Below are 26,172 nucleotides of genomic sequence, written 5' to 3' on the forward strand. Positions count from 1 at the left end.
GCTCACCAACCTGCCTCAGCACCGTTCAGGTGGCAATGGAAGAGCTGGCAAAGAAAAGAAAAAACACAGAAATGGCACCAGGATGAGGGAAAGCCATGCAGAAGGTGAAGGAGGCAGCTCCTGTTTCTCTCCTCAGCCTCTCCAACCTCAACCTGTCCCACCAAGGGCTATGAAGGCACCTTAAAAACCAACAGCCCCTCACAAAGCTGCCAGGAGAGCCTCCTGGGAGGCCGTGGCCAGCACCGAGTTTGTGTCCAGCATGGTGAGCTTGCTGGTAAAAGCGTTCATCCAGCTATGAATTTAGTTCCATTACTAGAGGTTTCTTGAAACTTAAAAAAGCCAATACCACATTACGTCCAAAAAATATGACCTTTAAATGGCAGAGCATTAGTCCATAGTTTATCAAAATGCATTCCTGTTGCCACAACGAGGCGACAACAAGGCTCTCCACCCATCCACCATGAAGCAGAGCCATCCCCTGCAGCCGACCAGCCACACCGCCACTGCCTGCCCTTCAGGGCCTGGCCCCCGGCCTCAGCAAGCCACAAAATCGGCTGCAACGTGCTTTCCCAGAGCTGAACCGAGGCCACTCATCAGTAACTGCCCCTCTGGTAAACAGCTCCCTAGGTGGAGGCCAGGGCTCCCAGAGCCAACAAGCACGAGCTTTCCCCAGCTTGCAGCTCTCATCTCCTGCAAGAATGACAACAGTGCAGAGTGCACGGGGCTGCTTGTTTGAACTGGACTCATTGTTTAGGCAGGCCTTTGCTGCGCAGGAGGTCACTAAGGCACTTAGGGAGAAAGTTTGATAGAACGTGTCTCATTGTATTTTGCAGGAAACAAATTCAGAGAAACATCACAAATTTTAGCAACATGTAAAACATTGTAAAACAGGTTAGCTGTCAGAGAAACTGAGTGTACAAAGGTAACAAGAATTTCATGATCCCAGCATACTTCAGTGGAACACCTCTTCCTCTTTGCACTGCACAAGGCCTCTTCACAGGCTTTCTCTATTTGTGAAACTTACCTTTATGATATAGAGGGAAACTAAAAAGGATATGGTTCTTCTTTTACTTACTCTTTTAGATTGATACACTTATCCAGCACATTCATATTTTAAGTAAATTTCCTCCTTTTTCTCTTATCTTCTTTTTCTACAGCCATGTTCTGTCTGTAGAACTGAGAAAAGACAAGGGGCTGCTGGATCTGCACTACAGGCAGCACTCCAGCAGCTTAGCTGACACCGAATTGATACAACCATAAGAAATATCAGCTGAAAAGCTGTCTACATCCTTCAGCCACCAAATTCCCTTCACGGTCAACTACTTCAATATGGAGGTAACATTATTTAGCAATTACAAGCACCTGTGATCAGCATTTGTGTCTCTGAAGCAGTTCAGAAAGCAAGAAAATTCAGTTGCACTCCATTCCTCATTTTTCTCTCTTTCTTGCTTTATGGGTGTAACTTGTTTCTTTTTAGTATTTCAATAAAACTAAAATGTGATGTTGATGCATTGATAAACCGTGACATACCTCCCAATTACACACACAGGTGTAATGAGACTACTTCAAAGCAATCCAAGGCCACTGCTTTTTATTCTTTATTCCCTTTATGGTATGCAGAGATGCAAAGTGGGATCCTTCCATAAAGAAAATATTAAAACAGTAAAAAACCATCCTCAGCCTTTCTCAGGCTTAGGGATTCATACTTGCCAGCGGAGCTGTTAGTATAAGCATTGTTTTGTTTGTTTGTTTCGTTTTGTTTTTTTAATATAAAAACTAAAAGGCATCGCTGTTTTAAGGTGGTTGTTTTTCCTCTTCCTGATAGAAAAATGCTATGTTTTGCTGTTGTTTATTTGTTTTTAATTTAATTTAATTTATTTTACTTCAAGCCGCTATTTTGTTCCCCAGTTTCTAGAGTTTTCTAAGTGTTTCTAAGTGGAGCCTCTACAGGGTTTGTTCTTCTTTCTGGGGTTCTGATACTAACAGTTTGACTCATCAATACAAGTTTAACCTAAAATTCAAACTTATTCTTGAACTCAGTTGAATTCAACTCTAAAAGCTCTATCACCAGTTCTTCAGGGGAGTCCACCCACCCTCCTGTGCTCTGGCTTGCCTGTTGCATCTCCCTGGAACTGCGTTCCTGGCTGCGGATAGCTGCAGCTCAGCCTTTTCCCTGCCATGGATCCCTTCTTCCTCAAGCCCTTTTGGACCATCAGCAGGAACCTGGCTTCAGGTGATTGCTCAGAAGTTTGCAGCAAGCAATCCATCCATCTTCACTGACCCCTTATTTAAGCCTTATAGCTAGTCTAATATGACCTCGAGTTTGGTTAGGCTCCTGGTGTCCGACGGATGAAGTACAAATCCTTTATCGAATAGTAGTGATAAATATTTGAATTCCAGTCCACACAAGCATTCTTTGGTACAAACTTTTATTATCTCACACCATCTTGCCACATCTATCATTGATACAACTGACATTCATATTTTTCTGGTGCCATACAGAGTTACAAAGAGTGTAAAATATGCTTTGTAGTTCAGAAAGTAAAAAATCTTAAGGACTGATGCTTAAAGACTTTTTGTGAATCGAATTTGGTAGAGATGTTCACTCACAAGGCAACAGGCAGGCATTGCCAGCTTGAGCACATCAGAGAAGCAGTATTTGCATGGTAAAAATGCAGAGCATCTATCTTTTTAATAGATGACTAGCATCCCTGGGATTACCCATCTCATTAAAAGGCACTAAGAGTAACACACCACAATGCAGGTCACAGTAAGTGTGGGCATCCCACCAAAAATCTGAGCACTACCTGATCTTCTGATCACAGATGGGGCAGGGGTTCGTCACCATTGCTACTAGCTGCCTGCTCTTGCTTTGTCAAGCATGAACTGCAACTGGAAACTACAATGATATTCTGATGAATGTGGGAAGCCTCCCTATGGCTGCAGCAGGTGAAGCTATTCACAACAGATCTACAGTTTCCAGGTTGCTCTGAACCAACCTGGTGTTCAAGCAGGGCTGTTTTACAAATGCAAATACTAACACAGAGGTAAATATTTTAGAAGACAGCATGCCTATTAGAGATTGATATTCTATTTTAAAATAGTCCTAGACATATGGAAAATTTAATAAAAGGTAGTTTGTAAGGACCATCACAGGCAATATGCAGTAGTTATTGAGCAAGAATATATACTTATATTGCTCAAAGACTTCTTTTTTCCTCCATCTTCCTGTGTTATAAAGCATAACAAATGCTAGTAGTCACAGTAACACAATCCGTACTTGTTCTAACTATGCCAGTTATGAATGATATTCAGAGCCCACAAATAATTTTCTCATGGAATTCAGAAGTAAGCCTATTTGTGGAGTACCCTCTGGACCAGGTATTGCCCCCAAATCAGTATCTTTATATTCCTCAGAATTTTTAGCTAAATTGATTTTATTACAACCCAAACACTTCCCACCCTCATCCCAATGCTAATGTTTTCAAATTTACCTTAATGATATAGAAGCTCAGGATGTATTAGGAAAAGAGCAGGTTGAAAATGAGAGGAAATATCTCACTAGAGCAGATGATCTAGGACGGAAGCCTGACACAGACTCCAAATTCTTCTTTCATGACTGTATCAGCACTCCTCATCAGGACAGGCAGCAAAAAACAAAACCAAAGGAAATTTCACATAGCTGGCTAAGCCAAAATGGGTCAGTGACTATTCAGGGCTCATCACTTACTACAGCATTCAGGATGCTGGAGACCTCTTCCCAGGTATCAAACCTGCCATGTTTGACTTCCCTAGACACATGCCCTTCCAAGAGCTGAAACAGTCCTGATCTTAAGTTCATGTTAAACATGCACACTCACAGTGCTTCCTCTTCTCAAGCTCTGCTCGTAAGTCCCCTGTTTCTCCTGAATGATAAGCCAATATTCATTCTTTTGTATGCATACACAGTTCTTCAGAGATCTTAACCCAGGGAGAGATGGACAAAGCAGGAAGAAGTAATATGTCTACACCACAGTGATCATCAGGCACCAAAAGCATTGGGAAGGCAACGGCAAGAATTCCAGCTCTCATCCTGGCTCCCAGAGAGACATCTGTAGTCCTAAAGAAAGTGAGAGCAGGATTCACTGGCTGGTCACCTCTGAATGACTGCTATATACCAGAAGGTATACATCGGCCCTCCTAAGGAAATCAATCTGCTGCTGGAGGTTTTCTAGAACTCCAGACCAACATACATCTGGTCTGTCTGGCAATAGCTACACAGTTTTGGGGCTTTGGTTCATAAGGAATCCACTCCTCAGGAGTCAAAATATTTTGACCCTTTTCCTTGAAGACCTTAATTCTGCTAAGATCTTTTCTTTTCAAAGGTTTAACTTTTCCCAAAATGCCAACTGCGTTTCTCCTGAGGAGAATCAGATGTGTCCAATGTAACTGTGTTTATGGAGCCAGCCCCACCATTCCCAGAGCACACCTGTGCTGAGCCAGCCCAGCTGCAGATGCCCCATGCTGCCCAATGAGCAAAAACTGCTTACAGCAAACCAAACACTTCAGTAAAACCAGGTCTGCTAAGTCCACACACAGATGAAAAGCATTTACAAATACAAGAATTTCATTTAAATATATATATATTTATACTATAATTCTCTTTACAAACCATCTCAGAAACCTAGGCACTTTAATTGAAAAAGAGTTTGGCTAAGATATTTTTTCTTCTTCTCTTAGATGGATATCCACATTTAAGATAAACCTCTCAAATCTAGGCAGCTGGTTTGTACACCAAGCATCCTCTTAACCTGCCGCACCCTGCAGCTGTCCTCCCACTGCTTTGGCAGTTATAGCTGTCACTCCAAGGCACTGCTTTCCACGTACTTCCCCACATCTATCTGTGGGGAAGAAGAGATAAATCAAGTACACTTTCCTTGGTAAAATTTCGGAACTAGACAGAACAAATTGGGCTCCCCTTCCTTGTGTGGAAGTGCTTGGCATATGATAACTTTTTATTTGCAGAAGAGGTGAAATTCACAGGATTCCCACACTAGCTTCCTTGCTATACTTCTGTCCTGTGCCTGCCATCTCCTTTGAGACTAAAACTACCGAACAAAGCTGATTCATCTTACAAACCGATGATCCAAAGTACAGCTTGTCCAAAAAAGTCACATTATTCAGTGCTTCCCACCACCCAGCACATACATGCGCACAGAATAACCCAACACTCTGTTCTTCCTGCAAACAGCGTTTGGTCTGCTCTAATAGTTGGACAAATTAATTTTGCTGATATCCTGTTCAGGGCAGAAAACTCTTATTTATTCGTGATTTCACATGCAAATGGCTTGTAATAGCCATCTACTGAAAATATACAACTTTGTTTGGAAGAGCAGCAGGGTGTGGTTTTTTTTTTTTTTAACATTAAGAGGACAACTTGCGTTTGATACATGTTGGTTATAGTCCCAATGTCTAACGACAGACCTCTGTGGTATATACACTTTTCCTGCTCTTGCTCTCATGCTGGGGCAATTTCCTCTGCTCAAGCTATGGTAAAGTACCGTGGTAGTAAGAACGTCAGGGTTGAGTCTCTCACTGGCATTTCTAGTACAGATGAACCTAAAAGGACAACTCGAAACAGCACTGGCTTCGAGGCTCGCACCCTAAAGATGCTTTTTTTGTATCCATAAAATAAAGATCAATAAACTATTTAATAATCCCTTCTTAAAATTATTCCTTACACAAGGATAATTACAGATTGCAAAATACAGATTGCAAGAAAACTCTTTCGGCATACAATATTTTTTTCCATGAGATTTAGAATTACAGATTGTGGTTTACTACTCAAAGATAAGAGTTTTATGCTCAGGGATCCCATAATTTCCTTTATGTTCTTCAAACAATTTTCTTAGTTCCTGTAGATATATCGCATGTAGCTGTTCAATCTCTTCAGTGGTGGGATTCAAGTTCCGTTTTACAGGGATGGGGCTTCCCACTGGAAGTCAAACACAATAGCAGGATTAGCTTCATTGACATCTCTTTTCGAGTAAAACTGCTCTCTCTCCTGTAATGGCTCTGCCCCAGCTCCCAGCAAGCTGGCAGAGTCACAGCACAGTTCTCTTGCTCTCAGGCCTCATCCTGCCTTTCACAAACCTAGGCTCTGGGTCTGTTTTTTCCCTCTCTGTTGTTCAAATTCAGATAAAAGAGTGAGGCCTGCAACCTCGCAAACACACGAACACTGAAGGAAATAGAGTTTATTTATACAATTATACAATTTATACAATTTATACAAAATGGGCGTCACTGCACCTGTGCCAGAAATTTCATCGGTTACCTCAGCTTAGGGAGTGGTAGCACTTAAAACCCCCAAACACTGTAAGGTGTCTCTGAACCAAAAGTTGCTCACAAATATCATTCCAACCTAAACATTCCCCACACATGAGACACCGTGTGAAGCCTGCTATCACACTTCTTCAGTTGGAGTAAGGTCTGGAGGGAACATGAGGTAAGCCCACAGAAGTCCAGAGGGCCGTCTCCTCCACAAAATGCTTTAGTTAAAAAAACTCCAATTTGCTGACAGAGACTTCCCACGACCTCAGTCTTACGTTGTTCAATCACAATTTTTGACAGCTGCTCTTCTTTCACTGGAAATAAATGGAGGCACTGAGAGCATAATAGACTTGACAAAGATTGCAGAGGAAGTAATCTTTAAATCTTCTTTTAACTTCCTTCTAGAAAAACAGAGAGTTAAAAGCACTCTCCAGGAGCCTTTACAAAAGCACCTGAAAATCCCTTTCAACACATATTGCCACTTCAAATTGGGTGGTGTTGACTAACGGGAAAGAAAGTGCAGCCAGAGCCACTCTGCATATTCCTGCTGCAGGTTCAGCTGCCAGGAGCTCTCAGGGCCTCTCACCGGGTGAGAACCCAGCCCAGGCTGGAGCAATACTTTGAAGGGGGGGGAATCACTACACATCAGACGCAGAAGTTCTTGGAGCTTGACTGGAAACATCAAACCACCCCCCAAGCCTTTCTGCAGAAGTCTGTTCTCCTGGGAGCAGAGAATTTCTTGTGGAATTAGAAATTACAGAGATCTCCCTCAGATTCAGCTTTAAGCAAAATGCTCAAATCAATACTCCAGAGCTGATTCTATTTCTGAAAAGCAGTAATAATTTTCCGGAAAAGCAAAGTTACTCCACTCGTGAAGCCCTAAACATGCACACTTAGACTTCAGGGACCTTGCTTTTACTGAATTGTCTCTCTTTGCTTTAGGGACAACAGCTTTTGAGCTAGCATCTGCTCCAGGAGGAGGAAACTCAGATACCTGGCCACATCGTTAACACAGCTAACCGGCTTGGGTGGAGGTCAGTAAAACTCTGCAGCTTTCAGTAGGTGAGCTAACGCTTTCAAGCCTGCTTTGAGCCATACCACAATCCCCCCCCACAAATGCAGGGAGATGGTAATAAATCGTTTTCAAACATGAGGAAACAGAGACACCAAAGGTAAAGGATTTCATGAGATCGTACAAGTTTTGTTGCAAGAAAAATCTCTTCCAAACTGCCTGTCAACATGGCATGCATGTTCTTAATTAAACATGGATCTTTCCATAGAAAAAAAAAAGGGGGGGGGGGAAGGAAACACCACAGGGAGCTGAAGGCCATCTAAGCAGCAGCCTGCTGAAGGGCTGCAGCAGAGCTACTGCAAGGCGCCCTCTCTCTTCCCTCCTCCGTCCCCCTCAGTCCCAGTGAGCACCAGCTCAGAACAACACCAGCTCCTTCCAGCAGCCTTGCCCCGGAGTGCCGCTGCAGTAGCTGTGCAATACCAGGAACATCCAACTGCTGCTTCTCTGCAGGGCTAAGAAATGAAGATGCTGGGCATCTTACAAAGTAACTGCAGCACCCAGAATCCACAGCAGTGGCTGCAGAGCTGTGCCAGCCCTCTGGTATGGACTGGACAACCTCTTTGGTTTCCTTGAGGACTGCTGCAGCTATAAGCCTGGGAATAACTGTGAATGAACAATACTATTTGTTCTGGGACAGCAAGGGAAAAGGGAGAAAGGATTTCCTCCTTTGACATGGGGGAGGAGAGGAATTATATATATGTATGGAAAGGTATATTTTAAACCTCACATACTTGTTTTCGCTGCACAGTAGCCAGATATTTGTTAGATTTATAAATTTACACAGATATTAGTAGAACATCTATGCATTTTTAAACATTTGCAAAAGCATTAGAAAAGGCACAAGGAACTTACCAACAGTATGAATAGGTTGTCTGAAGGGTATTAAGCCAAAACTGTATTGAAATATTCCTCTAGCATGAAACAATGGTAAAGCAAAGCCCATTATCTTTTGCAGCTTCTCCTGTACATTTCTGAGCCATGAACCTTTGGGGTTTGCAACTTGCTTGAACAGCTCATTTTCGCCAAAGGAAAACACCGGGACCAAATGAGCCCTGTAAAGCAACACAATGAACAGTGAGGATCCCACGCCAGCCAGCATTTGCACTGTGGTTCACATCAGCAGTGTGGAAACTTTCCCAATAACCAACACAGAAATCTTCAGCAGCTCTAGTATTTATCAGTAGCAGGTATTCAGTTCTTCTGATGGGGAGCCGCTTTTTGGCTGTGTAGGGTTTTTGGGGTTGTTTCAAAAAAAAAAAAAAAAAAAAGAGTCATTCACACACAAGTAGCATTGAGTATTTGGACAGTATTTAGCTGTTTGCTACCCATTACAACCTTTTATGATCATTCATAATAATAAAAATGAATAATTGTATCCATCATAATTATGGTTTTATCCACCACTATTTCAGCAAGTCCACTCTTGTTCCACTGCATTTTCTCCTTTGGCAAGGAAAGAAGTCTCATTGCTAACCTTATAATGCTCCCAGCTGGGTGGTGTCAGAAACAGACCTTAGCCTTCCTCTGCCTTTTGACTAGAATAATGCATGCACTTGATTTCAGCACAAAAAGCATGATAAAAAACAGACATCCATACAAACATGAGTACAATGCCAAACTCCCCCACTGTCCAACTCCCAGTGAAATCCTACTTCCTCCAGACTTCTTCGAAAACTAGCCTTGATCTATTTTTATCAGGGGTCAAATCATACTCACAGAAATTATATTAACTCACTCTGGCTCCTTCACAGCCTAATGAATTTTCATTCCATTCATGAACTGGCTGGGAGGAAGGGCACTGACTAGCTCCTGGACAAACAAACAGCTTAGGCAGATGGAATCAGTGCAATCATCTCCAACAGGCAAAAGCATCACTATATTTAAAGCCTCAACTGCAGTATGTTTTAGATAAATTCTTAGCTTGATCAAACAGTATTCTACACAGTTTAAGCTTAAAAAACAAAAACGAAACAACAAAAAACCTACCAGAGTAATCCCAAGCAGTCTCTGAAGGATACTGAGAGGTTTTATTTGCTTTACTGAAGTCTTAGTTTCATTCATTCCATTCAGCTCACACTATCTTTCAGAAAACACTTACTGTAAAATAATAGCATTGCCATAATATTGTTGAGATGAGTTATCACAAAGCTCTGAATGCCTGAGGAGGATACATTTAGGACAGAGCTGTCTGGAAAGTACTGTGGACAACCAAAACTCTCCCGTATGGACAAAACAACTGCTTCTATAGTTTCTCAAGTGTGAGGATCCCCAAATACAGTCATTCCCACTCACTATCCTGAATGGTGTCTTCTCATACAACATATGACCCAGCCACCTGTAAAGAAAATATTGGAAAGCCTGGTACATAGTGTGCTGTGTAAATACTCCATTTTTTACTACAACATTAAGACAAACAGGAAAATCTGGTGGTGCAATAGCACCCCGAGACTGAGAGATTTCTTCTAATCGGGATGGTAAAGACTTTTGCAAGACACTATGTAGGAGGTTGTGACAGAGAAATAAGTAACTTCTGATTGTGAAACTAAGGATAAGTTAGCTGATTCATCACTTCTTTCATATCTTTAGAATTTCTTCACTTCATATCAGATATCTGTATTACCTTGGACCAAAATGTCTTCCAGAAGTGCAGAGGACTTCAGCTTTCATACATAAGAGCAAATTTGACAAGTTCCCAGCTGAGGAATGAGAACTTCTCTGTACCGGCAGTGTAAGAGCCGGGGCCAGGGAGCATAGGACTCCTGGTCTGTGCACTGCCCTTTCCTCTCCTGGTATTTGATGCTGTGGATCACAAGCACCAGAAAGATATGCAGGCACTTACAGCATGTGTTCTTTTCACCCTCCTCACACTGCAAACCTCCCTTGCCCTTTCATTTCCACAAGTTGGAAACTCATTTCAGATTCTGTTAGCTGTTAGAAACAAATTATAAAAGCAGAAGCGACTACTGGATGCCTTTGGCACAGGATCTCAGGTCTGCCTACAGTGCTGCAAGAGCTGTAGCTGCTAGAGTCTCATCATGTCCTATCGTCACACAGTCTAAAACCAGGACAGAAATACAGAAATGAAGTCAGGTTTCCTACAGTTCACATAGAGGCTGTTTGTCTTGAAGGTGCTCAGACCCAGAATAACTCATAGTCTAGTGGTTAGGATGATCGTGTGTGAGGTGTAGGTAAGTCAGTCAGGTAGGGCATTATTTCTGGACACTAGGCCTTTCTTAAAGAGGAGAACCATTACTTGAAGCACTGAACTTAATACAGAACAAAGTGGCCATTATTGTGTTTTGTAAGTGCCCTGATAGTGTTGTCATGTGGTGGGGATGCTCTTGAAATCAAGGCCCTGAAAGGCAGAGGAGTATCCAGTTTCTCAATCCAAATCAGTTTAGATGAGAGATAAATACCAACCTTTGTGAACTGACAGATCAGACATGCTCAAAAAAAAAAAAGGACTTAAATAATCTTCCAAACATTATGGTAATAAATAAAAACTACTCATAAATTTAGTAGTGGTTGACCAGAGATTAGTACCTATATGTATCTTTGATCAAAGTCCCAATTTAAATACACAAGTGTTGTTTCTGGGTACAAATTCCATTAAAATGTTACTTTATCAGGGTACAGCTCTTTTCTGAAAATCCTAGTGACATATATAGAAAAAACCCTCTTGGAATATTCTGACACATAACAGTTTCTAGAAAAAATTTACCTAAGCATCCTTTGTGAAAGCAGAGCACTTCTCAGAGCCCACCTTTTTTCTTCTAATTAGTAATTTAAAAACTGTTACAGATCCGTCAAGGATTAATATTGTTTTCTTATCGTTTTGCATGTCAATGTATAATCCTGGGAGCTTAATAGACAGCTTAGCAGGAATAAGTCATTGGTTCGAATACTTCCAGTACATTAGATTTCTAGACTAGTTCAGTATAAACAGCAGCTCACGCTGTGTAAAGCATTCAAAAGATATTAATGCTCTCTCTGTTTAGTTACATACTGATAGATGTTTGATAGTAAAAAGTAAGCTAGTTTTTCTTGAGATTCATTCCAAATTTCCCCAAAACTTACTTTTGTAAACAACCATCTTCAAAAACAAAAAAAGTCTTCAGAATAAAGGTGAAAAGAAATCTTCCTGGAATACATTTTACAGTGATTTAATAAAACAGGGTCTAGCTTTCTAAATTTTTTTGGCTTGGAGTGGTAAGAAAATTCTATCTTATTATAACTCCAATTTACATAAGAGAAAACAACGTCTGCATCGGTCAGCAATAAAAGCCAAGGTTTACTGATATTGTTTCACAATTCTTACTTTTTGCTACTGCAACATAGAACAACTAAAACAGATCACCAAGATATGCTAATAACTCCACCTACTGCTCATAAATTATGAAAGACAAAAGGGATTTTTCGACACACAGATTGGATCTAGGTGTACAGACTAGCTCTTATGTCAGATATTTGCATGTTCATACACAAATAGCTCTTTCAAATTCTAATTCTGAGTTTACTACATACAATTTGTACTATATTTAAGACTCTGTATTCAAAGCGTGCTTACTGGGACAGTCCAGACGGGAAACCTACCCATGTTTCAAGGCCATTTTAATAAAGCCTTTCCTCTTGAGGATGTTCAAAGTCAAACTTCCAGGATGTGCATTCAGGGATTCCTCGGCTCCTCCGATCACAATGATGGACGCATGGCCACCTCCTTCATTATTCAGCACGTACGAGACGCTCTCCTTGGAGGCAGAAACCATTCCTTTAGGAGCAAACATTCCGAGAGTCACTCACTGATGCTTCACTTACAAGTACAGTGGAATATATAAATTATGTCTAAATCATGTTTCTAAATAGTTACAGCACGACTGATTTGAAAGATTTGGGTTCAACACCCTCACTCTGTGACAGATTTGGTCTTAGTTAAGTCCTTTAATTTCACACTGATGAGCTAAAATGCTGCTTGCCTACCACAGAAATTTGAGATCTTTAGGAAGAGTCAACTTTCTGTCTCAGCTGGCTGTCTGCTCAACTCCACCTCAGGTTCTATGTCCGAGAACAGTACAGCTAAACTGAAGCAGCAGCTAAAGCCATAAAGCACAGAGGGTTTAAGAGAATGACTAGAAGACTTGTTAAGTCAAATGAGGATCTACAGTGCCAAGCTGTACCCCTTCTCAAAGCTACAAGCAGCAGCTCCACCTCAGGCAATGGACACAGCAGCGTCCGAAGAAGCAGGAAAGGCTCAGCTGCATTATTCCCAATGATTGCATTGGCTTATTCTCTAGTAACCAGGACCTGTCACTCAAATTTATTCAGGCTAATCTCTTTAGGCTAGAATAGCAGTAGTTTCCTGGTGCTCCTGCCAATACTAATACTTCTAATCAGCGGCACACTGATGTATGAATCTGTAGCATCGACTCAGACCTTGCTCTGAAATTGACATTCCGAAAAGTGTCCTTTCTAACAGAAATAGCTGACCCCTCCAGAGCAACCTTGTGCCATAAGTCCTATTTAAAAGGCTCATAGCGGTACCACTCACCCAGAAGCCATATTTAGTTATATTGTGTTGAATTAATATATTCTAAATGACAATCTAGAGATCAAATCTAGGTTGTTGTGGTTTTTTTTTTCCATTTTGTGTGTTTTTTGGTTGGTTGGTTGTTTTTTTTTGTTGTTGTTGTTGTAGTGTTTTGGGTTTGTTTTTGTGTTGTTTTTACAGGGCTAGTATCAAACTGTGCTCTTCTGGATGCTGAGTGAAGGATTCACCTCCTTTTTTCCCCATTACCGACATTACAAAATGGATTATGAACATGTCACAACAAAGACAATGACTGTGATCTAGTTTTGAGAGCTAGCCACCAAGAGAAATAGCTGGATCTTGGGGCAAGTTCAGAGAACTCAGTAAAAAGCTATTTCCATTTGCCATATACTCCTTCACAGTCACTGTTACTCTGAAGAAGGCAGCTGACCCAGGACACAAATCATGTGAGTGATGCTCATTCACTAGTCAGCATGCATTTTCCCTGGAAGAGAAAGCTAGAGGCACTGTCTTTCCCCAGGACCAACTCTTCTCCTTGCTGAAGTGGAGGCAGGGGACTGCTCCCCTCTCTCTCTCCCTTGCACAGCAGCTTGGGTAATGCTGTGACTGGTCTTCCAAAAGACAACTGGCAGACTTGAGGCGGGGAGCAAAAGATCCCCTTTGGTATAATACAGGTTATGAGCCAAATTATAAAACACTGGTTTATCAGCTACACACTGGTGAAAAACAAGCTAACTATTTATTTAATGCTGACTATTCTTTTGCATGATTTTTACTCAAGTCATTTCTCATCTAGCACAAATGCTTGTTTCTACAGGTCAAGATGGCAAAAAGAGGTAAACTGACCTCCAGGCTACGCAATGTTCAAATTTGTCATCTTGCAACATTACTAATCCCTTAACCTTGCAAGCCTTAGAAAAACTCTAACAATAACACTTGCACTGAAATGCGCTTCTGGTATGCTGAAGTGTACGTGGATTTGCAATTCTGGTATCAATCTGGGCACCCTTGGCATGTTTCCACGCATGGAGCAGATAGTTAGTCTGAAATCACAGTGTCCATGTTGTAGTCAGGACTGAAAGCTAGATCTGTCTCCCAAACCTTCTCTTGTCCAGCAGACCGTACTTACTCAAATGCTGTAGTTTAATGAATTTAAGTAAAATAATTCCCGTATTAAACCACTGTAGAGGAACACTAGTCCTGATCCACTATATATTTTTCTATTCCCTAAACTCTATTACTTATTATTTGTATCTTTTATTACTGCAGTACCAATGACAACCATGACCCTTTTATATATAACAAGTGCTGGAGGCTCCATTCTCCTTCGCTGTTGGGCCGGGGAAAGTCAGCAGATGAAATCAGTTCAGCCACCGGCTCCTTAGCTCCTGTTCCTGCTCCCCTTTCTACCCTTCTTGCCACATCTATAAGTATTAGGCAAAATTTTGCAGTAATACTCTAATGACCAGCAATTACTTGACCTTATCTGTTTAACTCAGATGGTGTTGTAAAGGGTAGAAATATGGTGTTTGACCATAACATTTCAGATTTAATAACTATCATTAACACCCAACAAAATCAAACTATTAATAGACCTTATTCTCTGAGTAGTCTTGCAAGAAGAACAACTACTGTGAACCGTTCCTGCTGTAAAGCTCTTCCTTGCACTGGACCCACCTGCATTGCATATGCCACATACGACGCAATAGAGTAACTCAGACTTCCGGTAGGTTCAATTTTAAATATCGATGCACGATACAGTTTAGCAAAATTAATAAAACCTTTCAAAGTTATTTTGCAACAACAGTTCATCATATAACAGTTAGCGCCAGTGCTCTAAATTCAGTACTGATCATTTGAAGTGAAATAACTTATAGGTATAGCTTATAGGTACAGGAGAAGACCTTACGTTTGAAGCAGAAGCTCTAATATGGAGAACAGCTGAGACACTCTGATTTTACCTACCAGCACTCATTATGTATTCTCTGAAGAAGGGACAGCTGAACCAGATGGGCATAATATGAAGATACGGAGTAAGCCCAGGAAATAAATTTTTGAAACTTGGGCCAGTGCAAAAGTTTCCAAAGGCTCCAGCTACCAGGACCCCATGAGGGTGAAAGCCAAGTAAGTAGTTGTGATTTGGATTTAAATCTGAAGTTTTTATAAGCTGAAAAAGAGAGATGGTGGAGGACGTTTTAATATTCGTTTCACAGGGATTCTCAAAAACAACGTGTGGAAATTGCAGGTTGACGGGATACAGAACCAATGACAATTCATTTCTTTCTTCCAAGCACTTTACTGGTCTGTTTTAGAGCTGAACAAAGTTTAAATAGATAAATCTCAAAAAATCACCTCTGAAGCATTTACTGTGCTGAGGCACTGTCTTGTGACCCAACAGTCCAAGCAGAAATCCAGCCCGTTCCCCCTCCCCTGCCCCTTTCTGACACTAAATCTCAGGTTTCCCATGTTTTAAAAAGATTTTAAATGGCATAACCATTAAAAACATACCGAAGATGAGTCCTAGGCATTAGTCCATGTTCATGGCTATTCAAATTGTCTCTGTTCAAATGTTTACAGTTCAGTGAGAAACCTTTTACTCACTTGAATGGGGAAGTATTCCCTGAAGTACTTCCAGACAGTCCAGCTCCTGACCCACTGGGACCGTCTGCCCCCAGCGCATGGTGTTTCCCAGTCGAGGTAGAGCCACAGAAGGTACAGAACAGCAAGGAACCAGAAGTTGCCCAAAATCAAGATCACAAAGAATCCACAGCAAAACTGTGCTGCAAAAGAAAAAAAAAAAAAAAAAGACATCACAACTACCATTAATCACGACTGTCTTTTTCAAGATCTTGAATTCCCAGCCCTCACATTCTTACCGGGGATGCTACTGAAAACGTACACAAATTGAAGTTAGCTTGTTTCACGTTGTGTGAATGTTGTTTCACTGAGGCAATTACCTACAAGGATGCATCATCTCAGTCTATATTTCTTACTCTGCACAACGGGGGGAATCAGCCTAAGATGATGCTTGCTTTTTCTAATAGAACAAAAGCACGAGCTGAGAACCAACACACCTGTCTTCTCCCTGTGGTGAGGATGAACACTAACATTTGATAGATAACATCTGGATTATCTAGGACAGACTAAAAGGAGACAGCAAGAGCTAACAAAGATGTGATGCTCCCGTGAACAAGAAGATGGGAGGAGGGGTTTGAAAGGAGGGGGCTGCAGCAAGATTTCTTTTCTAATAGGAATGCTGCTGGGCAATCATTTTCCCTTTCTGCTTCTTAATTTCTCTACTTATATAGTAGGGATAGTGCTTCTACTCCCTGCAGAAAGTGCTCTGGGGCTGACGAAGAAGATGTGCTAGACAAGACCAAAACATTAAGAGGTTTCATTTCAGCCTCTGAACATGTCACTGCAATCAGAAACTCACCATTTCTGTGGGAGCACAGTATCAGTTTTAAGCCCTGCTACTTTCAGACACAGGTTAATGAGGATTGTAGCATCCTACTACAATACCAATATGCAAGAAGTGTATTATACACAATTCAAAAAGACAGAAAAAAAAAATTATTACACGGAATGTGTTACTTTGGGGCTCAAACCTGAAATTCAGGGAAACTCCCTACGGAGACATTAACCTTTGTAGGATTTGCAGAATTTTGCACTCTTGCAGCAAATTAGGCAGATATAAGCAGTGAGGTAAAGCCCGTGCAGAGGTGCACGCTGCTCTCTGCCCTATAGTACACCTTACATCAGCCTGCTGACTCTGGCTTCTTGTGAGCAAAAGGCATCAGGTCATGGATCAGAGTACGGCAGCAGATGCTGAATTCCAGGGAGCCTGGGCTTTGGCACCCTATATTTGTATGACGGCAAGCAAAACAGGACCCAGTCCTCACTGGCAGACTCAACAGGCAGAGTCGCACAAAAGAGGCATTATTCTATGGCATTTTACACGGCAGATTTTTAAGAACTGTTTTGTATGTCCCACATTTGACTGGCTTTCATGAGGGCAATATCCTGGTATGTCCTAAAAGGTGAAACATATTGGGCCAGGCACCTAAGTGAGGAGAGAGGAGTGAAACCTTGAAAGAATTACATCAGGCAATAATTTGACTAATACAGCGTTAACCTTGGCAGAACCAAAAACTTTGGAATAAGCAGATGAACCAACAATAAAAACCAGTTGTCCTACTTAAGATCAGCCTCATTAAAGATTTTCTCTAGCAGGGTTTATTTGGGAGTTGAAAACTCTCAGCAAATTCCCTCAAGCAGGTTTTGAGCTGCTGAAATCAGAGCCTAACTTGGCCTATGCACACTCCTGTATTTCTTCCAACGCGAATACTTATTTTTTTCTGAACTTCTCCCAGCTTATCCCTGCTTCTAGTCTGACTGTGCCTTCAGCACAGAACAGGATATATTGTTACGAGGTAGCTGAGAAGCGAAGAAAGCAGGCAAAGCTTGCCTGTTAGACTGTGTAGGAAAGGAATGAATGAATATTCCCATTTCTGACAGGAATCAGCAGAAAAATAAGGAATTGCATTTGCTCAAAGGAAAGAAGGGAACAACCCTAAGTCAAAACAAAAGCAGGATCAAACGCCACTGTTTGAAGGACACTCCGTGCTTCGGTACTATCAGTACAGAAGCCCACTGCTTCCTGCTTAAACAGGCAAACCTGGTCTCACGCAAAGAAACACCTCAGCAAAAGCTCTAGAAAAATACCACAGCTAACTGAGACCCACAGACCTTCAAAGTCAATGTGGAAAACTCCCCCAAACTGCAACAGTGAGTTCTAGGGAACACTTTTAACAGAGGACAAGTAACGTGGGTGAAGGATGACACTCACCTGCACTGCTCCCAAGGGAGAACTCCCTGGGTACCCCACACTGGCAACACTTCAAAATAGGGAACAGGAGTATTTGGAGGAAAAGTCATTATCTATTCTTTAAAAAATGAATCCTGAAACTACAGAAATTCATAGCAATGATAATCTGGACAAGATGACAAGGTTCATGCACTAAGCTGGAATAAGCACAAGAAGTTTTTCAATTGCCCTAAGTCAATGAGTTTCAAGTTCTCGTGAAGAGTCGGTGAGTATTTGTATTTCTGAGCCTTCCTTTCAGAAGGACTTTTGGCTCAGTGCAGAATCACGTGGCTTTTAAGTATCTGTTACCTAGCCAAATAGCTGAAAGGGGCTTTGGATCAAAGCATCCTTGCTGTGAGAGCTAATTAAATCAGCAGCGAGAAGTGCAAGATAGCACTATTCAATGCTGTGCAGGCAAACATGCCGTGGAGATCAGCACGCTTGCTGCTTTGCTTTAGCAAGAATAGAGCTGGAGGCAACGTTACTGTGTGCATCTAAGGGGCAGGGAGTTCAGTGTGCTCTCTGCATCTCCTGAGAGAAGCTCAGCGTGCTGTAGGACAAAACCCATTTATTATTGCACTCACAATGAGACATGCAAAGCAAATTCCTTGTACCATACCTCCTCATTATTTCAGCGCATTAACTCATAGCAAGGTGAGCTGAGCACCGATGACTCAAAACCAACGTGCCTATAAACACAAAACCAGTGTTTTCTCCTTCAGAGAAGACATTGAGCAAAAAAATGGCAGCCGCTTTACCTTATTTTATAAACAAACTCTAGGCAAAAGGTAAGTGACTTGGAATTTGTCACTTTTTTGTATCCTCCTGAGATGTACTTCCAGTGTACACTGCGAGTGCAACTGTTTTGCTTGAACCTGAATTAATAACAATAGTGTTAGGTAGCAGCACCAGCAACTGTACTGCCCAATGATGCTCAAACACCTGATGCTTCGCTCATTAAATAGGTTCTGAGATTGCAGCAGTGGGCACGAAACTCATAAAACAGCTAAACACCACAGAGAAAGGAAGTAGGAAACCAGCACAGTGGGTGGGGAAATAAAGGTGGCCTAGGCAGGTGGAAGCTCCAAACCTATTTGCAGTTACTAAGGAGTCAAAACCGTCTGAGCAATACCTATTGTGATGGCCACCAAACCTAAGCTCACCCACTGGAAGAAAGCCTCCCGTTACTTTCAGAGCAGCCACAGACCACGTCCAGCCGATGCAGGCGTATCCTCAGTGGCCAGGGTGCTGGTCTCAATCCAACCTGCATTACGGGCTCCCCAGAGCACTGGGGTAACAAGCGACTTCAGCCCATTTGCTTTCCAAAGCCGAGCCGCTCACACCGAGACCTCTGGATTGCTCGACAGCTCAGGTCTGAAGTACGCCACAGGTCCTGCTGTAACAACAGCACGCGGATGCCCTTAGCAAAGCTTTTTGGAAACACATTGTGCTGCCACGGCTTACATCAGTTGGAGGCTTTCAGAGTTGACCGATTTGAAGCTCATCCCACAAAGGATGCGATAAGCAGGACATCTTTATGCCACTGGCGTTCCGGTGAACACACACGTAGAGATGTGATTTTTAATATTGCTACTCCTCTGGGCTTTGAGCGCATGTGCACGCAAATACATAAAGCATGCCTAGGGAAGAAAGCAAGCTGAAAATCTTGTGTCTTACTTCTATGGCCACAGGGGAAAAATGAAAGATGGCATTTTCTTTAACAAGCACAGTGACGTACCTAGGGCAGAACAGACCTTTCTTCAGCCTTATTCTTCAGAGCAGCAATGCTTCCAAGCTGGCTGCTTGAGGAACAGAACATTGGAGGGAAAGCAGAGAGTTGCACAGTGATGATTTAGTCCCTAATGAGCACTTTTTCCTGTCTATTATCTCTCAAGGTAACAGTGATAAGTTGATTTTGGCATTACAAAATAGTTCTGCCTGCTAGTGGCTTCTTTCATTAGAGAAACAAACAAACAAACAAACAAACAAACAAACAAGCCATCAACCTTAGCTTCTGGAAATACTTTCTGAGTTATGTACAAATGGTAAAGCAAGGGGTAGAAATTCAAATGAAGTAATGCATACAGCAAATGAACTCCTACAGTCGCACCCAAGGAAGACTTAACAGGAGGCAGTCTGCAAAGACAACAGTGAGCAAGCTCATGCCCCTGCAGAGTACTGCTCTGCAGCTTTTACCCTCAAAGTCTCTAAAATATGGAGTATGTGACGTTAATACCACCCTGTTTAGATGCTACTAGTCTGTACAATTCCACCTACAAGCACGTTTCCACCAGAAGCACTTGAACTTGCTGCCTCTTCCTACCTGTGGCAGACTGCCAAATAAAAAATATTACCCCAGCAAAAATAAGGTGGGAATTTATTTAAAGTAACTGCACTGGAAAATTGTTGAAATCCATGTGAAATTAGTAGCCATCTGCAGGACTGAGGTGGTAAGGAGGTGAGCATGTGTTGAATACGTACGTACCCGTCCCTTCTCAGTGTATCTGTCACAGTCAGGAGCCCCAGTCACAAAGATATTTCAGCATTCCTACCAAGTGAGCTGTATTTCAACACTACTGTGATAACAAATACAAACCCTCGGATGCCAAGGTTCGGAGGCTGGTTTAAGGGCTTGTTTACTCTGGAATTTGGTTGCTGTTCCCAAGGAAGCAGACCTTCCATTGATAAATACTGATAAACAAGAGATATGGAGCATTAGGCACTATTGACTGTTAGATAGAGCGGCCTGGATACAGTAAATCCCCGAGTTACTGATTACCAAATCCTGAGACAGCAAGCCAAATAATGTATTAGTCTACATATTTCCTTAGGCATTCAGTACTAGTTATGCTCACATACATGATGCCACAGTAGATGGTCCTCATGCCTGATGCAGCACTGCCATTTTTCTGCACTTACATACCCACAGACATGGCTAAATTCCCTCCCTGAGACGTAGGTAACAGAGCTAGCATTCCTAGAAATACTAGTCAGTCAGGCATCGGCAAGTACCCTGTTATTCCCTGCGATCACACATCGATCCCTGCCCGAGGGCCAGCAGTGCACGTCAGGGAGAGATGAGCACAGAGAGGCGTGAAAACAAGCAGCAATATCAGCCAGCTTGCCAGGAAGGGCTCGGAGTACTGAAAGCAAGTTTAAAAAAAAATGAATAGTGGCTTTAGTTAGCCAGCTACAGCTGATGAATCAAACCAGCACCAGATAACAAAACATCAAGACATGTTTGGGGAAAAGGATTTTTTTTTTCCCCGCTTTAGCACATCCCACTGCACACCTGCTTTCTCACCACTGAAGTCACTTATTATTACAGCGGCAATATCTCACTCTGTGGCAAATGTTTCATCACTTCTGTTATTTTGGGGAAGCCGGAGCCATAACTCAAAGTTGTCTCCAGCCAAATTCAGAGTGTTTCATCCTACATGCTGCATGCACAGAAGTTTAATCACTAGAAAACAGGATGCACATTAATATACACCAGTGCCTTTAGCATATTATTTTGTGGCTTCATGCATACTAAAGTATAGCTTTTATTCTGTATTGATTTTGTATTATTAAGTATTTTGCAAATAAACACGGGTACATACACAACAGTCACTTCCTAGATCCCCAGTAAGGACAAGACCAGCCCCACCACTGCTGGACGTAGAAAACGAGCCGTGAAAGAGGTACCATGCTTCCCTACCACCTCCTCACCTCAAAACAAAATCCCAGTAACCTTGTCTGACAAGGTTAAAAACACTCTCTCCCCCACCTCTCACCATCTGCACCAAGAACCACCCCTGCCAAGTTACTTAGTTCTGCACCTGATTTTGTACATGCCCAAATCCCTCTGTCCCTTCTTGCACCACGTGCACAGAAGCCGACAGAGGAGAAGCTCAGCAGCTCGCCTCCTAGCTTTATGTGGTCCAATTGTCATTTGATTTCTGCAGATCAGAGAGCATGAAAAACAAAAGGTACAGCACCTGCAAAGCAGCACCGTAAGCAAATCTCACTGACTTTTGTTTACGTTGCTTTGTCTTGAAAGGAACACTTCGACCTACCTGCTGCTGCCCAGGCACTGAGCACCTCCTGAAACAAAGCGAACCTCGCGCACAGGTGGGCAGTGCTCAGGCACACGGCTCGCCTGTGTAACTCGTGTACGTACTACGGGTGAAGTGCTGCTCGGTTACTGTGCAAGAGAAAGAAAACCTACACTGGTTCCTAGCGGGAGGATATCAGATGTTCTACTAACTGTAGTGAAACGCGCTCAGTCAGGACTCTTAAGGAAAGGATTTCCAAGCTTAAAAACAAAGATTTCGCACTGAACACCAGTGACACCTGTTGCATTTATTGCCTGTCACAGTTGCTTTTGGGAATGGGATGCAAGATGGGAGCGGTGCAACCTCTCTGCTCTTGCCCCTGCTCATCTCAGCAGCACTTGTGGGCTTGCAGGTCTCCTTTCTCCAGGTGACTTTCTGCCTGGGGTTCGGCTGGACAACAGCACAGGCAGAGCAGAGGCAGACCCCAGCGCGCAGCATCAGGCGCTGCAGGAGCTCGGCACGGGGCCAGACCTGCCCTGGGACTGTCAGTCCCTGGCCAAGCCGATGAACATCCAGTGACAGTAATTACAGACAGAAAAATGCATTTATCTAAGTTGTAGCTTGCAGCTTTTTTTCCAAAATAGGTACTCTGAAATTGCAACACTTCACATACTTGCTGTTTCAGCAGTGAAACCCTTATGACTTGAAATTATGCTCGAGTCTGAAGCTTTTTTGGATTTCTGCTTAACACAGCAAGAAACAGCAGTTTTTGTCTTTCTTGTTTTTCAATTTTGATAGCTTTAGTTTCCTAGACTCCAGGCTGGCAGTTTTCTTTTAAAAGCAACAAGCCCATTTGAGACACTTTTCTCTTTCATGGAACTTTACCTAAACTATTTTAGCCTGTTGCACTTCCACATGGCAGTTTCAAACAGCACAGTGTAGGAAATTGTTAGACTAGCTCCTAGACATCGCTTACAGTATTTTAGAGGTCATTTTTGCTTCTGGACTCATGCTCCTGGATAACCAACAGAAGACCCACTGCTACAATAAAAACTCGTCTTTTCTGCTTGAGGGGAAATGTTGGCAGCTTACAGTAACAGAGCAGGAAAGCACGGGAACTTACACCCTGAATTTTAAGGAGGTTCCTTTTGTATCTAATGAAACGCTGTGTACATCTATGCAGCTTTTTGGAGGCAGAGGCAGGTTTATTCTGCCTACGCTCTAAAGCAGAAGCAACGCATTTGTAGCGCAGACCTAGCCCAGGCCAGTAAGCAGTGCGAAGGAGCAGAACTTAACCAGTTGTTCGTTGACTGATTAGCTCTTTCTCCGAGTGGTGGTAAGCAACTGCAAACTGAGGTTTGCCGTCTGAGGCAGCTATCGCGTGCACGTACTTCAGGCCAAATTGTGCAAAGCCTTTAGCCACACAAGCAGGAGGGCATTTTCAAACATCAGCTCCAGGATCTAAGAAAACCATGCAGCATTGCAACCAAGGTGCTGGGGAGAACAAGGTGCAAACACCACCACAATGTACTTTTTACATTAAATTTAGCTACTCTTAAGGGTCTGAGCCAGGAAGAGAAAAACAATGCTGGATTTCCAGAGTTTTCTATCCAAGTCACATCACAGATTCAAAGTTACAACCTACTCGCATCCCCCTTACAGCTTAGTCTGCACAACAAACCACATTTTCCCATGCCACCTACCAGATTTAAAGGATGTCATTACCTGCTTCAGCTTCTGTCTTTCCAGGCACTAATTTTTAGAGTTCTCTTACTTTATGATTCATCCTACTAGACTATTTTATTCAGCTATGGCACCTCACCACATCCTCAATGGACAACTTTATGGACTAAGCCAGTACCCTATTTATTCGTTGCTCTAAACAGAAACACTATATGATACCTGTGATACAAATCACTGGTTATCATCTGGTGTTACCAACTGATTTTTATATAAGAAACACTGAATCTGCAGAAAAGTCTTGCTTGGTATAAACTAGTTCCAGCCATATTAGAAAAATAATGATAACACCCACCCAAACACCACCAACCCCCCTCAGAATTCCCTGTGAATTCGTACAGTATTTCATTTGTGCCTGGGTATCGCCTGCACGATCTGGAAGAGTCACTTTTGAATTCGAGAGCTTAAACAAACACTCTTTCCACATCTGTTAGCTCAGCAGACACAAAAGGGTAAAGGACATCTACGTATAACTGCAATCCAGGACATTAGGAACCAACATCTTTTTCAGTTCTTACAGTCACTTACAGTTACTAAAGCCAACCAACTGATTTTTCCTGGATCCAAATGAAATTTTTTAACCAGACCATCCTGACTGACTTGTAACTGCAAGGATGCACATACAAAATGACAAAGTCACCCCAGAAAGCTCTAAAGATAAATGAAAGCAGATTATTATTAGCATCAATTTGTCCTCTGTGGGGGCATTTGCCAACAGAATTTTTCATGGTCACGTGCACTCACTGTATTCAGTTTAAGCAGCTGTAAGACCCCCTCCTTGTTGACTTTCCTTGACACTTATTCCCAGGCAGTGCCAGCTGCAGAAGACAGCTGCCTGCTGCCCCCATTAACTGCAGCAAGGGGGAATTCTCGGCTGCCCACTCACTTCAAGTGAGCACAGAGGGATGGGACTTCACATATTCCTCAAAGAGGTGGCAGCATCGGTACCACACATGCCAGGATAAAAATTGTTTCCTTCCACTGACGCTCATATCCACTGCATTATTTAGACGGGAATAATGAGATGTGCGAGAATTAATTCAATAACAGAGAATAAAAAGCACAGGCTATTTACAGGGCAGCCACAAACATAAACAGTTTATAGTCCAACCCCATATAATTTAGAGGTAACATAAACCAGCCAAATGCTAGGGATAAGTCTGTGAAGATGCTCCATATCCTCCGTGCTTCCCTCACGTACATAAATGACCTGGGTATGGCCAAATAACCTAACAGTTGTCTGAAACACATCAGAGCAGCATCTGAATGATAATGGATTTCCAAGATGTACAAGGAAGATATGCATGCAGTCCTTTTCTCCTTGTAACCCTAAAGCACAGGTTACTGTAAGGTGTTCCAACGTTGCCAGCTAGGCACAGGCAGGCAGTCACTCCACCCCTCGGGTCGGGGCTGTCCCACACACGGCTCTCCCTGACGCCTTGCCAGCCTGCACGGTCGGGGACCTGGTCCCAGGGGATTAAGGGTCAGTTTACCTCATCGAGTGGCTCATTTCAACAAGTTCCAGATAACTACCCGTGAGATTTGCTGTTGTGATTAGATGTTTAATGATAAGAGTCTGTTAAGATATTAGGAAAGTTCACTACAGAAGAACAATCAGTGGAATAAGTTTACTAGGTAAAATTGTTAGGAAAGCTTTCTTAAAGTGTATTTTGCATAAGTTTACCGAAGTGGTCACGTTACTGGCTCTCAGTCCACTGCCAATCTTAATTCAAATTCATCACGTATTTAAACAAAAAGTTTATTGAACTATGGTACACAAAGTTATTTGACAGGATCAGTAACGAGCAGCATTAGTGATGTAGCAGTCTTTATGGTGACAATCATTAAACATTTCTCTCAGAAACCCAGTGGGCAGCCCAACGAGATTCTGTCACTAGCATTTTAGGAACGTATTTTTAAAGGATTCCACGGGAAGAAAGAGACCCAGAGGAGGAAAGGCATCCAGAGCTCCCCGCGAAGAGAAGACCCCGAGCCCAGGAGCCAGGGGCAGCCCCGGCACCTCTCTGTCCCGCCGTGGAAGCAGAGCACGAAGCAGCCCGACGCCCGGGGGTGCCGGCAGTTAGGGAAAAAGAAGGAAAACCCTCTCCTTTCCCCTTCCTTCTGGGGCAAGGCGGGGGGAGGAAGGCTGTTACCCAGCAGCAGGAACGAGAAGATCCACTGCAGCACCGCGACCGTCTGGATCCTCCTCTGCAGGGGGACGTTGACGGGGGCGAAGCGGAGCTCCATGCTCGGCGCACGGCACCGCGGGGCTCCGCGCCGCCACCACCTGTCCCGGGCCGGGACGCGCCCCTCACGCCAACGGCCCGGGCGCGGCTCCGGCGGGCGGGGACGGGGAGGTGGCTCCGGGCACGGCTCGGCACGGCTCCGGAGACGGCTCAGGGCACGGCACGGCTCGGCTCCGGGAACGGCTCCGGGAACGGCCCGGCCCGGCCCCGCACCCGCAGCTCCCCCCTCAGCCGAGCCCCCGCTGCCACCCCCCGGTGCCCTCGCAGCCGGGCCGCCTCACGATAAGGCGGCGCTCAGCCTCGTGTTTTTAACCCATAACACATACACACAGCCCCCCCCCAGGCATGCAGACGAC

At 43.1% G+C, this 26,172-nt stretch overlaps 1 protein-coding gene across 1 annotated transcript; it reads right to left on the reverse strand.

Moving 5' to 3' along the window:
• Positions 1-2,420: 2,420 nt before the first annotated feature.
• On the reverse strand, positions 2,421-26,101 carry MOGAT1 (monoacylglycerol O-acyltransferase 1). Its single transcript, XM_040566680.1, has 6 exons — positions 25,724-26,101; positions 15,528-15,706; positions 14,892-15,093; positions 11,975-12,149; positions 8,234-8,433; positions 2,421-5,974 (listed from the first exon to the last, which is right to left on the reverse strand). The coding sequence occupies exons 1-6, from the start codon at positions 25,815-25,817 to the stop codon at positions 5,820-5,822; spliced, it is 1,005 nt and encodes a 334-aa protein (XP_040422614.1). The 5' UTR covers positions 25,818-26,101; the 3' UTR covers positions 2,421-5,819.
• Positions 26,102-26,172: the final 71 nt, after the last annotated feature.

Source organism: Cygnus olor, chromosome 9 (assembly GCF_009769625.2).
Source record: "Cygnus olor isolate bCygOlo1 chromosome 9, bCygOlo1.pri.v2, whole genome shotgun sequence".
In the NCBI taxonomy this organism is placed as follows: Eukaryota; Metazoa; Chordata; class Aves; order Anseriformes; family Anatidae; genus Cygnus; species Cygnus olor.

Excerpts from the sequence above, each read along its gene's own strand:
- MOGAT1 (XM_040566680.1), bottom strand. The coding sequence starts at position 25,817 with ATGGAGCTCCGCTTCGCCCCCGTCAACGTCCCCCTGCAGAGGAGGATC. Across the intron at positions 15,707-25,723 it reads CTTCTCGTTCCTGCTGCTGG|CACAGTTTTGCTGTGGATTC; the intron begins GTAACAGCCTTC and ends TTTCTTTTGCAG. Across the intron at positions 8,434-11,974 it reads AAAATGGCCTTGAAACATGG|GGCTCATTTGGTCCCGGTGT; the intron begins GTAGGTTTCCCG and ends GTTGCTTTACAG.